At 31.0% G+C, this 13,844-nt stretch overlaps 1 protein-coding gene and 1 long non-coding RNA gene across 2 annotated transcripts in view; one reads left to right on the top strand and one right to left on the bottom strand.

Moving 5' to 3' along the window:
- The window catches only part of LOC141599737 (pleiotropic drug resistance protein 1-like), a 43,533-nt gene that overhangs the window by 8,937 nt on the left and 20,752 nt on the right, over positions 1 to 13,844 (bottom strand). The window contains exons 2-3 of the mRNA XM_074419846.1: positions 12,660 to 12,869; positions 12,472 to 12,556 (exon numbers count right to left, since the gene is read on the bottom strand). Of these exons, the coding sequence (XP_074275947.1) occupies positions 12,472 to 12,556; positions 12,660 to 12,869 (295 nt within the window). The remainder of the gene's footprint in view (positions 1 to 12,471; positions 12,557 to 12,659; positions 12,870 to 13,844) is intronic.
- LOC141599736 (uncharacterized) lies at positions 978 to 3,840 on the top strand. Its single transcript, XR_012523907.1, has 2 exons — positions 978 to 1,452; positions 3,272 to 3,840. It is a non-coding gene; the product is annotated as an uncharacterized LOC141599736 (long non-coding RNA).

Here is a 13,844-nt window from a genome sequence, read left to right as displayed (position 1 = left end):
TTTATCGGAATATTGATAGTGCTAAAGAATTATGGGATCGATTCTAGTCTATATACATATATGAAGATGCATCTATTAAAAAGTTTCTTGTTGAAAATTTCATGAGTTATAAGGTGTATGATGGTAGCGAATGTTTTTTCAAAAAAAAATGTTTAAAAATCAAAAATTTGTCGTTTTGGCTCAGATTTAAAAATACGTAGTTGTTCTTTCATGGAAAAAAAGGTACTCTTTCACGGACTTTTTGCCACAATATTTCCTTACCTTACCCTTCTTCTAAAACAAATTCTCCCTTTTCCCTTTTCCTCGTACTCTCAAAATAAATCAAATTTCACCAAATTACTCAATATAATTCTTAATTTTTATATCGATCAATAAAAAATTATAACTTCGTCAAATTAGGCTTTAATTTCTTTGTTTAAAGATGAATAAATGTAAATTAAATTAGAAATAAAAAAAACTAGAGTCTATTAAAATTAGGTATAGGAGTGGGTAGGGTGGTGGCAACGGTGGCGAAGGAAGGAGGTTGGGTCAATGGGGTAGTTGAAAAAGGTCAGGCAAGCGGGCGATGGAGGGTGCAGGGAGGCAAGGAGGTGAAGGTGGTTGTAGGGGCGGATCTGGGTGGGTGAGGAGGAAGGGATTGCGCACAATTATGGATTCTGGCCGACAGTGGCGGCGGTTATGGTCGGCGGTGCGCAGAGAAAGGGTTAGTGGGTAGGGGAGAGGGAACTGAAGAAGGGTGGTGCACGGTGGTAGTTGGTGGTGCTGGTTAATAGTTGGAAAATAGAAATCGAAAGGTTAGTTGAAATGAGAACAAGCTTGAAAAGAGGGTGTTGGAGGGTAAAATGGTCAATTATGTTCATAATTGAGTAAATCATATCCATAATTAAGCATAAATGGTGTTCATATAGGATCGGATAAACCTAATCTGATACACGGGAAAAATATGACATTGACAATGGTGTATATATTGGAAAAGACATGTCGTTGCTAGTGGCGTGTTTCTAAACATTCCAAAATGCAAAGGATACCCACTAGTGCAGCAACTGCCAACTAATACGCCTTTTCCCTAACATTTGACCTCAAATTAGCAATTGCCCTCCACCTTCAATTCAATCCCCACTCTCATACCTTCATTATTTCCACCTCGTGGCCCACAACAACAACCCACCATAATCCCCTCAATCATTATTGCTTCATCTCTCATAATTGTAGACCACCATGAGCTCACCATTAACAACTTAGTTCGACAATTAACATCACCATACTCACTCACATCAAACCAATCTCTCTCCTCTTTTATTTAAAAACTCCCTAGCTACGGTGGATGTCCCATTAATATAGTTGGAGAGATAGACCGGGACTAAGACGGAGGAGAAGAACAACATCATTGTTGTCGTCGTCAGTCATCACGATACTTCTAATCAAGAAAGTCGACAGCGCCACAAAAAACAGGCTAGTGGTCATACCAATCTTGGATCGTTGATCGTGTGGGAGTAATTTGGGAAGCTTGATTTTTGCCATTTATGGGTTCAACATGCCATTTATTTTGATTTTTTTTTTACCTTTGGTTATCTCTGTATTGCAGGGAAAGCTCTTTGTAATACTCTGTATTTATGGGTTAATTACTCGGTCGAGTATGGGGGTGTACTCGACCGAGTGGGTTTTAATCAGGCTAGTGTGATTGACGGAGTGAGTTAGTGTTCAAGCCTTGTTCTTATTTGTAGTTACTCAACCGAGTATGTTGAGCACTCGGGAGAGTAGTGGCCACTCGGTCGAGTGAGTCCTTGTACTCGGCTGAGTGAACCGGTCCGAGTTCTATTTTCGTCGGTTTAGTTCGTGGTTAAGTGGGTTATTTATATTTCGTCTAATAAGTTTCTTAAACACCTTTTAACCCTAAAAACATTTTTAAAACATTCCTAATCACGTTTCTAAGATCCCTAGACATCTATTGTGGAGATTGATTGCGGAATCAGGGATTTGGCTCCATCTCCTATCCTTCGTTGCTAGTAAAGTTCATAAGTCCTATTATATGTTGTAATTATATTATTCATCAGTTTTCTAGTGTGACTAAATCCTAAAATTTGGGAAAATTGGGAGAATTAGCATGGGTGTATACTAGATCGATTAATGAAGGGTAGTTAGTAATTATTATGTGATAATTGGTTGTAGGTGATGGATTCTTAAAGGATCGTTGTTGATTGCTAGTGTTCGCACGTGGATTTGTTTTTTTTTTGTAGGGTTTCCCTACTCAGTACAATTATATGATTAATTACAAGATGGTTGTTCTATGTGATTCTATGATTATTATGGTGTCATGATTATTATTGTATTTTTTATGGTGATGGAGGTTTTTTGGTTGTGATTGTGAAGCCGGGTTGGGATATGGACCCCATGTACTGCCTCTTGTGACGCCGTCACAAGAGGGATATGCATATTAAGGATCTGGGTTCGCTCATTGCGATGAGCGGGGCTTTTGATGTCCATTGTTGCGGTCTGGCATCGGCAGGGGTTGGTTACCTGTTGCGAAAACCAGTGGTTTCTGCGTTGTGGTTCAGACACATGTTACAATGGAGTACTGGGTGATGGAGTATTGTGACGATATTGTGTGTGGATTGTTGTTCTGATTATATCTTGTGTAATGGTAGTTAAATCTGTTGACTGTTACTCGACCTTGGAGTTTGTGTTGTTTTGTTGTTTTCTCTTACTTGTCTACGGTGATCTATTTGATATTGCCGATAAATGTGAGCAGTGAGTCTTGATAGGTGATCTTGTGGTTGCTATGAGCAGTTGTTGTGGTTACTAGAGGAGGTGTGACATTATTGAGTCTCACTTAGTTTTTATGACAGTTATATTTGGGTAATTTGTATTTTTCGCTGTTAGATATTTGGATTAGAATTTAAGGTGTAATCAGTATTTTTGTTATGGAGTTAATAATGTAGGATACATCGCCATTTTGGCAAGCTCCACCTTCCCTTCAAGAAGGCATTCTACCTAATGGATGTCTTGTTGTGAGTTGATGGGGCAGAGCGAGACCCGTTAATTTTCTCGTGTCGGATATGTATTAGGTAGTTTAAATAAAGGTCTTGATTTTTAGTCACCTCTTTACTCAGGACGAGCAAAGCTTCGATTTTGGGATATTATATGTGGTTTATTTAAGCGCACTTTAACCCCATTTTGAACCTCGTTTCGCATGCTTTTTCGCACTTATTAGGGTCATTTCGGCGTCCTTAGCTTCCTATTTGATTTCCTATAAGTTTTAGCCCATTTATAGGAATGGAGCATTTATGAGCTTAATTGACGATAGTAATGATCAACCATGAAAAGGAGACGGAAACCAAAGACTCATGGCAAGATTTTGAGACTAATAAAGTCATCCCCCATGACCTAGGGACATCCCCTACGGGTTTTGGGGCAGCAAATGAAGAAGTGGTCATTTACAGCACCAGCCTGGGCGAGTTGAAGATAAACCCGGGCGGGTTGAGAACCAACCCGGGCTAGCAACATCACAACCTCGATGGGTCCTCATGCAGACTTCCCCTATTCCACTACCAACCCGGGCGGGACACTACTTCTCCGCCTTCGGTTTATAAGTATATTTACTTAATTAGCCTTTTAATGTTGTAATTAGTATAAATACCCTTATTCCATTAGTGTTGATAGAGATTATTGGAGGAATAATTAGGAACAACTACTTTAATTAGCATCTTAATCATTCAATTTAGCTTAATTTTTCCACAATAATTCTTAGATGTAGTCTTGTCATTGAAGAATTCTTGGGTTGTAATTGAAGAAGGTGACAATTCTTCATTAATCAAAGGGTTTCTTCTATTTTATTCTTCATCATTATTGTTCATCTCCTTAAGTTTGGTATAATTCCTTAATCTCTACTATATTTCTTGTTTGTCCCTTTTAATTACTTACTTTGATCATCATGTTTTTCATTGCTATGATGCTTGATAACATTATTTGCATAATCAACATGATAATGAGTGAGTAGTCTTCTATCTAGGGTTAATTGGGGATTAGGAGGAATGATTAAAGGGTAGATCCATACTTCATGAGTTAATTTGGTTTATTAAATTGTTATAGTGCACATGTTATGTTTGATGAAATACTTGATTGGCAACCTAGCATGATTTTTGACCTATTCAACAAAACTCGTAATATCGGAAGCCTTGGGGATTGTTAGACCATGCACTAAGTTAGTAGGAAGACTGGGTGTACACTAGAAGCTAACCCGACTCGGCTTATGAGCCGCAGGACCGAAAGTTCCGGCTCTACTATACTATGACCTTAACCAACCCAAACTCATACCCATTGGATTTACCATTTGATCACCCCTTATGAACTTATGACACCCTAGTGCTTTTCCCATATTTATTTCATCTCTATTTACATTTACTTGCTCTTGTTTTCATTAGTTTACATTTCAATTGTTTTAGTTATAGTTGTTCCACTCTTCTCATATCAATCAATTGTGATACCTTTGACACTATTACAAGCACCTTACTAAACATTGCAATTTACTCAATTTGAAAGTTAACTGGCCTTTGGATTCGACCTCTACTTACTACTTGTTAAGTTGTTTGTTGAGTGATAAATATTGTTTGATAGGATTTAGAGGCGACATAAATCTCTCTGTCAATTATTGATGATTAATAATTTTGGTTTCATTCTTATGAATACGTTTGTACAACTTATACAAGATTCAAAGTTTACAATGTCATTTTATAAAATATAAATTTATTCTTTTATCATAAAACCGGATTATAGGATCGTAAGATAGTAGGATCGTATTATGATCCTACCTTTAGAAATTTTCAAATGAATAGGATCGTAAGATTCAACAACCATAATAGAATTGTAAGATATGGGATCGGGCAAGCGTTTTAGAACATAAAAGCGTAGAATCGTAGGATCTTATCTGGATTCTGACAACAATGATTCGGACACCAAGTCCAAAACCGTCTCCAAATTAATTAGACCGTCTTATCTCGAGTCAGACTTTTCCGAAAACCGTTAAAAAGAAACTTTTATGTCCTAGAATTTTATTCGAAAACGAAAAATATATCCAAAAATATAGAAGTTTGTCTTCTTCCGTAAGTCACGTAACCAAGGCCGAGTAAAACTACACTAGTCCTGCCTCTTTGAAGAGGAGTTGCACTTGGTTCACCTCATCTGAGTGTTTTTTCTCCTTGTTCACTATAAATAGGGACCTCGAGTCTCTCATTCAAGGTACACCGGAGTTGATTTTCCTCCACTTCTCTTCTCTCTTCTTGTGTTGTCTTCCTACTCATCGACCTTACGTGCTTGATAATTCGATCATGTAAGCCTGATTCCTATCGTGGTAACGTCACGGTACATTTAGATCGACAAATTTGACCGACTACGTCTGCAATACTCCATGTAAACCGAGACGTTATTCATGTGGTATCCCCCCTTAAAGTGATCCATTGATAGACTTAAATGACTAGTGCTTAAAAGGATTGAAAGAAATACTCATATAAAAAAAGTGCACTTTCTTTTCTGGTTATCCATCTGAAAGAACTTCATAGTTTAGCGTGCTTGGGTGGGAGTAATCTTAGAATGGGTAACATCCTGGGAAGTTTCCCGGGATGCGCAAGAGTGAGGATAAAATGCGCTGAAAAGGACCCATGTTAATCTGTGAGCCAAATACATAGCCTGCCGAGTTATCATGAGTACCCACTCCCGACCCAGGGTTTGAGCCGGGTGTTACAACATCTCTTTAAAACAAGTATTTTCAATCCTCTTTAACAAAGGGCATTCTTTTTATTTAGATAACATTCGAGCAACGATTTCCGTTAAAAACCGTCTTTCGTCATCTCGCCTAACATGTAAGTTCTAAAGGTGTAAAAATCCTTGTATTTATTTTGTACTATACATTATATTTATTAACCATCCATATTAGAATCGATCTGTATGATTTCATAATTATAAGATCTGAACCCAAATTAACTTTTCAATATAGATCTGGAACTTAGAATTGATGCAGGGCATGTTCTTCTATACGGAGTAACAACTGATGCGCCTCTTTCACGAGTGGTGTGGACTGCTTTTCAACTTCTCTTTGTTACTGTTTTGTTTACATTGTTAGTTATGGTTTCTCCATGAATTTTCCTAAATTCGAGGACTTTTATTTTTCTTTTCAAATCATTTTATAAAAATTTTAATATATTTTTTTTTAAATGTGAGTAATGATATTTTAACAAAATCTAAACCAAAACTATACATCATTTTGTAAACACTAGTAACCAAACATAACAAGCTATGTTACTTATATAGTATGCAAAGCCATTTCTGATCATTATTGCTTATAGAATATACAATTTTACTATATAACTTGTTACTAACAAGTTTTAATATATTATTTTTCTTAATTTAATTTTGAAGAATAGTTCTTTTTAAAAAAAAAATTATTGTAATCGTAGATCTCGAACATTTATTATTAGAGGATTCAATTTCATTAATCGCTCTTCCTATATTAATGTTTTATTTTTATAATATGATTTCAAAGTTTAATTCTTTTTTAAAGTTCTAATCTTTAATTTAATTATTGTGGTTTTATATCTCTAATAATTTAATATCAAATTGTTTAGATCATTTATTCAAATCTTTTTCGGCTTTAGATCTCTAAATATAATTAACTAGTATTGGTGCCCGGCTTCGCCCGGGCTACCTCTACTTACCATTAATTTTTTTTTTCATTAAATAAAATTACTTAAGTTGCATAACCCATAAATTTATCATTAATATATTTTTCTATGACATATCCTAAAATTACGATGAAATAAATTTTGAGACAAATTCACTGCTCCCGCTATTAATATTTTACTCTTATTAATGAAATAATAGTAATAACATTTCACTACTTCCCCGTAATCATTGTTACTTTCACTACTCCCGCCGTAATTATTGTTACTGCCACTATTGCCGCATTAATATTGATAATTTCACTATTCCCGCCGTAATTATTGTTACTTTCACTATTGCCGCATTAATATTGATTATTTCACCACTCCCGTTGTTGTTTCTACCACTTTCACTAATCTCACTGATAATATTGCTACTTTTACTATTCATATCATATAACTATATCCAATATTACTACATTCTTTTCTTTACTGACGAAATTACGTTTAGTACTTAAGCATGCAATTTTAAGAGGATTATATATTTATATAAATATATTACATATATGCATTAAATCAAATCAAAAGAATTATGCAATATTATATATTATGGAATCTAAGTTGAATTATTTATAACCTACTTATATTATATTTTTGTATGTTAAATAATTAACATCTCTATACATCTAATAAACTATAAAGTTTATTAATAAAATTGCATAGATTTTAAATTTAAATATATAAGTTTATGATGATAATAATTAATATCATAAATGTGCGTGTTTATAATAATTAATTATTTTATTTTAAGGAAATTGACCATGTTAGTTTATTTTAGAGTCTTATAAATGTTTAGGAAAATTACCAAGTTTCTATATAATTTAATTTTAACCCAAACTATATAATATTTGCATTGAGATCCCTTAATCGAGTCCATCACACGGTGCTAGTGATTTAAAACTATATAGTATAATTAATTTGTATATCTTTCTTTAATTACATTGAAGTCCCTTGGTTTCTGGAATTAATATATAGTATTGATTGATTGATTGATTGATTGATATTCAAAGGTTTGATGTCAAATTGTTTCAATTTTATTTTCTAATTTAATTTCCAAAGTTTCAATCTTTATTATTTTTAAATTTGATTAAAGATCATTAGTAATTCTACATTAATCGTTCTTGGATCAAATTTAATTAATTCACCATTTTTTTCTTTTTTCTTTTAATTTATTTTATTTGTTTTACGAATATGATTTTGTAAACATAAACATAACTAGTTCATAATTAATCTTTATTAACCATAAATGACCAAGGCGAATCTGACTTCCAAACATTCATAACTAGTTCATTGGCTCAGTTTCGCTTAGGCCGCAGACATGTTAATCTAATACTCCGTATTAATCAACTAATATTTCGTATTACCGTTATAGTCAGTAAGTAATAGCCTTATTATTAATATTTGCACTCTTGTATCACCCATTTGCATCCATACATTTATCTAATTGAATTTACCGAGATATGCATGTTATGTAACATCCATTGTTTAAATATATGTCTACTTGTTTGAATATATAAGTCTAATACAATTAGATAATCAATTAGTATAAAAATTTTACGCAACATGTTTAATATTAATTGAATGAGGGAGTAGTAAAAGTAACAATAATGACAAGGAGAGTAGTGAAAGTAACATGAGTAACAACTAATATAGTAAAACTATAAGTTTGATAAAAGTTATGAAGACTAGCTAACTTATAAATTTTAAGAAAAAGAAATTATATTTATTTGAATATATAAGTTTGATAAAAGTTAACCCGAATAGTGAATTTAACCGTAAATAGTGCGAGGAGTTATAGAAACAGTAGTAACCGCAGGGAGTGACGCTATAGTATTAACATGGGATGTCGTGATAGTAATAATATTAAAAATTAGAGTACTGAATATGTCTTATAATTTGTTGATAAATTTTACATCTCATCATAATTTCAAAATATATCATTACCCAAAAATATATTATAAATGGTAAATGTATAATTTAAGTAAATCTAACGCAATTCTATTTCATCGAAAATAAAATTTAAAAGGTAAATAGAGATATCTTGGGTGGAGCTGGGCAGCAAACCTAGTATTATAAAGAAAGAAGAAAAATTGAATTTCTTCAATCTTCGGTTTTCACGAGGCTTTTCTAACTAGAATAAAAAAAGTCGTTGGACGGGGATGCCATTCTTTTCAGACCCGCCAAATTTTACAGACGAGAACTTAAACCATTTCGATCTCGTAGAATTTCGTTGTCAAGAATGTCACAACTTTTCGAACAGATAACAAGTTTCAGTCTTGGAGTTTTCAAGGCCCCGATGCGAAATTAACAAGTGGGGCCCCACACCGTAACGGTTTTACGAGAGTTTCTACACGAAAAGTATCATGCTTATCAATTGATCCGATTTTTTTAACGTTAAAACACAAATATGACCATACAACATAAAAACATTGACAAATTTATGGATATTCGGATAAGAAATATCACAAACGATGTAAAATTTATTGGAATTCTTACAAATTGGAGAGAAAAGAAAAATCAATCTCTAGTCTCTACCTTTAAATAAAAAAACTAACAAGTATACAAGTCCATACATCTCATTTATTCCCATAGGTTCTTCAAGTAAATTGTTTGGAATGAGATTCATATATTGAATTAAATGAGTACGTTCCTTAATCGACTCTTGGAAATAAACACCAATTGATTTACTGGATAATTTAATTAAGGAAAGAAATAATTAATATTTTTGGGAAGGGAGAAGTTTAGGAAAGAAAGTTAATTAATAAAACAGAAGGTTGAAATGAAAAGCATACGGTTTAGTTTCGAAAATTCCTACCCATATTTTCTATACAAAACAATTGAATTTCAGTAGTTTTGGGCCAAATTTTTGGGGGTCCTGTGCGACCGCTCGGGCCGCACAGGGTCAAAGACGGGCCTGGAAAAAACATCCATCAAATTTCATGAATTGAAAGAGAATGTTAATATTTTCGAACTCTCCTAAACATAGACGTATCTTTTTATAATTTTCATGTTCATCCCGTTTACCTTTTTAGAGGTCAAAGTTTTAGAACATTGACCTTTTTAAACTATAAATTATATTATTTTATATATAAGTGGTAATTATCTTCCATAAAAAGTTTTAGAAGTTTGACCAAATTATAAATATCTTCCGTAAAAGGTTATTTAAAATAGGTAATTATAATATATAAGATGATACAATGATGGTAAAAGAGTCGTCTAGAAAACCGTATATAAAGTAAATGGGAGGAACAAAAGGAAAATGCGGGAGGAGTTTTAAAACACCTCAATTTTGTTAAAATATTTAATTCATCATTTGTTAGTGTCTTTATTGTCTTCACCTTGCACTAAATCTTTAGTATTTGTCATAGATTTGAAAGGATAATATCACTAAAAGAAAATAATTAAAACAACAAAATAATGAAAATATCAGTGCACCCTTGATTCTTACAAATTTACAAAGTACTCCTTGTATGTTTAACTTAAATCGATCTTAAAAACGTAAAATTGTATCATAACTTCTTATCTTATATATATATATATATATATATATATATATATATATATATATATATATATATATATATATATATAATCAGGTTGAAACGCTTAAATGCATGCGCCACGTGTCATATACAGCCTTAATGACAAGCATTAATTACAGGCTTACAGCTAATCATTTAATATGAGCATAATAAATGTTGTATAAATCTCAGCAAAATATTAGTTATATTTTAATAAATTTATTAATCCCTTTGTTTTTTTTAAATTGTCATTCTCACTTTTCGAAACATTCACTTCTCTCTTCAATATCTCTCAAAATATATGACTACATATGTTGAAATGTATACTCATATTAAAGCTCTATTCGTAAGGAATTTTATGGTGTAATTTTTATAATTTTCCGACCAATATATTTTTGTATAAATTGAATTCAAAGGCTCACGTCGTAAATTGAAAACGTCAAAATTATTTTAGAACGGAGGAAGTATAAAATTACATAAAAAATTTACGGTAATTTGATTCTAAATTTAGTAGAAAATTATTTTGATAAAAATTCTAAATTGTAAATAATTACGCTCGTTGCGAAAAATGATTTCAATTGAGTATAATTTTGATTATATTTATTGAAATATTTTGATATTTTACATTTACGTAAAAAAAACATTTTGAAAAAGTTATAAAACTTAGACCATTAAATCCAGTAAGAAAAATATATTTGGGAGAGTCATTGTATTTATTAAAAATAGAATTTAAAGAAAACTACTAAGAGATAAATTTTTATAGTGTGAGAATGAAAAAAATTATATTGCGAGAAATTGAATACATGTGAGATTTTAATAGGTTTAAATAGTGTGATAAGGAGTATGTATGTACACAGTAACACATTGATCGCGAGTAAATTTAAATAATCAAAATAAAAGTAACGATTATTAAGTAATATAGTATTATAAACGCCATGAAAAAGTAGAAAATACGTTACATTTTTCTTTAATATATTCAATTAAATATGTATGCGTCAAGTATAAAATATTGATTATGACTAACTAAATATTACTTTTAGTTAAATATTTTATATGTTATCTTTTAAATACTTTGAAGTTTAACCTCAAAAAAAAAATTGAGAAAGTTCAACCTATTTTATTTACAGGTAATTTATTAAACATCATTTTAGAAAAATAATATAATTGATAGTTGTGTAAAAAACAAAAGGTTAAATTTCTTATAGATATGTTTGACACATAACACTTGCAGCACACAATCAAAATAATTGAATAAGTTGAGTTTGGACACTATACGTTTGATACATAAATATCAAACATTATACATAAAAAAATATAAATTATATAAAATTATATTCACATCATTTTGAACAAATATTAACTGATTTGGGACATAATGTATCGTTAAATAATATAATGTGTGAACTCAATGTTCATCGTTGCGTTATTCGAATAAATTTTATTTTAATTAATATGATATTAGATAAGTAACAAATTTATTTATAAAACGTTTATCATGCATAATTAATTATCACTTATTAGTTTTAGTAATTAAAATTATATGTATTTTATTTTAAAACATTGAAGTTAAACCTAAAAAAAATTAAATTTGAGAAAAATTAATATATTTTTATTTCTAAGTAAAAATATTAAAGATCATATATGAATTATATTATTTTTCTTCGATTAAAATAATAAAATTTTAAAACAGGCCGCGTGAAGCGCGGGATACTACCTAGTTATTTCTGTATTAGTGTATAGTTAACTAGGTTAATTCCAATTAATATTACCTTCATTCCAATTATTTGTTTCCGTCTAATTGTAACTTCCATGTTATAAATAAAATAAAACTATGCACTTACTTTGATTAGCCTTGATTTGTTAACCGTGAAGTTTTATGGGTGTCTCTCCAATCATTTTTTATGCGAGACATTATGCCGTTTTAGCTACATCTATCAAGTATGAAGTTAAGTTAATTCTCTTTTTTTCACCTTTAAAGTTAAGATAATTCTAATCAGATTTTTATCTTCACACTTTCAAAACTAGCCTTGCATATTTTGAAAAGTAAGAATACAAAAGTAGGATGAACGAAATATTTTTTTTCCCTAAAAGAGTTTTAGTTCTTCTTTTCAAGGTTGTTCAAAAGGCTATTTTACTTTTCTCCCCTGGTTTATCCTCGTGTCTCACACACAATTTTCTCTTTCTATGTTCTAGCTCTTAGTAAACAAAATCACCCGATATTTGTAAAGAACTTTGATTACCTCTAAATCTTTGTCAAGTTTTCCAGCCAAAGTCAAAAGTAAAGTTGTTTTCCCAGAACTTGGCGGACCTAAAAGCAATGTCATTCTATGAAACAAACACAAGAAAAAAAATACATAAGTCTTTTTTATTCTTTATTAAAAGAACTAATATATTTATGTTGAGCATATGTCATGAAATCCTGATTTACCTTTTTGGCTTGATGATACCACTTAAATTACGAAGAATTGATAAATGTTTTTTTCTATTAGGCAGTAAATGAAAAGAGTTCAAAACTCCCTCCACCATATTTGTGATGAAGTTAATAAAAGTTGGTAAGGCTCTGCTTCCCACAAACACTTCTGCTTCCACATTCAAATTTTCATATCTCACCTCAATTGTAGGGATCTCAATACCAACCCTGCAACCATAAATTAAACCAAAATAATAATAAAAAAAATTATTTGAACATTATGGAGCAAACATAGTCAAATTACATTATACAACTTCGTGAAACAAAGTTAGTCGCATCTAATCAAATTTATTCTTGTTTGTGGTTTACACAATCACATATATTCTAAAACCAAAAAAAACGTTGTTCAAAAATGAAGTTTCATTATGTAAGATATAATTGAACGTTAAAAAAAAATAAAAAAAAATTAAATCAGTCCTCTTTTATATACAAATTTGACTAAATAACACGGAGTAACACGTATAAAAAGCCAAAAAGAAAACACAATTATCTCTTTTTCTGCGTTGTAGATCTATTATGTTTTGATTTGATTAATTTTCCGGAAATAGAAGAGAGAAATGTTGGCAATGGTCATAAAAATAGCAATTAGCACTATTTATTATATCGATTGTATCAATATGGGGTGACCGGTTTTTTCCTTAAGAAAACTTTTGCAGGAAAAGGGGAGTTTAGAAAAAAAATGATAAACTCAAGCATGGAAATGTCATATATGATTTAGTAAAATTATATTCATATAAGAAAGAGTAACACCCAACAATTTAGGAAGATGATTCAAAGTTTATTTTTTCTAGAAAAAAAATCCCAGATTTGTTTTCGATATGTTTTTCTTGTTACAACATATGATGGAGATTTATCAGATGTCCCTAAAGTGTCGTATGATGAATATTTATAAAGTAACATATATAGGATTCATAAGGGACAAAACAACGAAAGGAATAATATTATTTGGTTTTTTTTTATCGTGTTTTCAAAATTATCCTAAAGTTCAATTTGCTTCTTCGATAATCAATTTTTAAACATATATGATTTGGGCGGGTGGGCTTTTTGTTGTAAGTTAGACGAAGAGATGTATGCATAATTTTTACTTATTTATTTTGAAAATGTGGAACATACGAAGATAGATTATTGGATAGTTGAAAATTA

This window comes from Silene latifolia, chromosome 9 (genome assembly GCF_048544455.1).
Source record: "Silene latifolia isolate original U9 population chromosome 9, ASM4854445v1, whole genome shotgun sequence".
Taxonomy (NCBI): domain Eukaryota; kingdom Viridiplantae; phylum Streptophyta; class Magnoliopsida; order Caryophyllales; family Caryophyllaceae; genus Silene; species Silene latifolia.
This window is presented reverse-complemented; position numbering and strand designations above follow the sequence as displayed.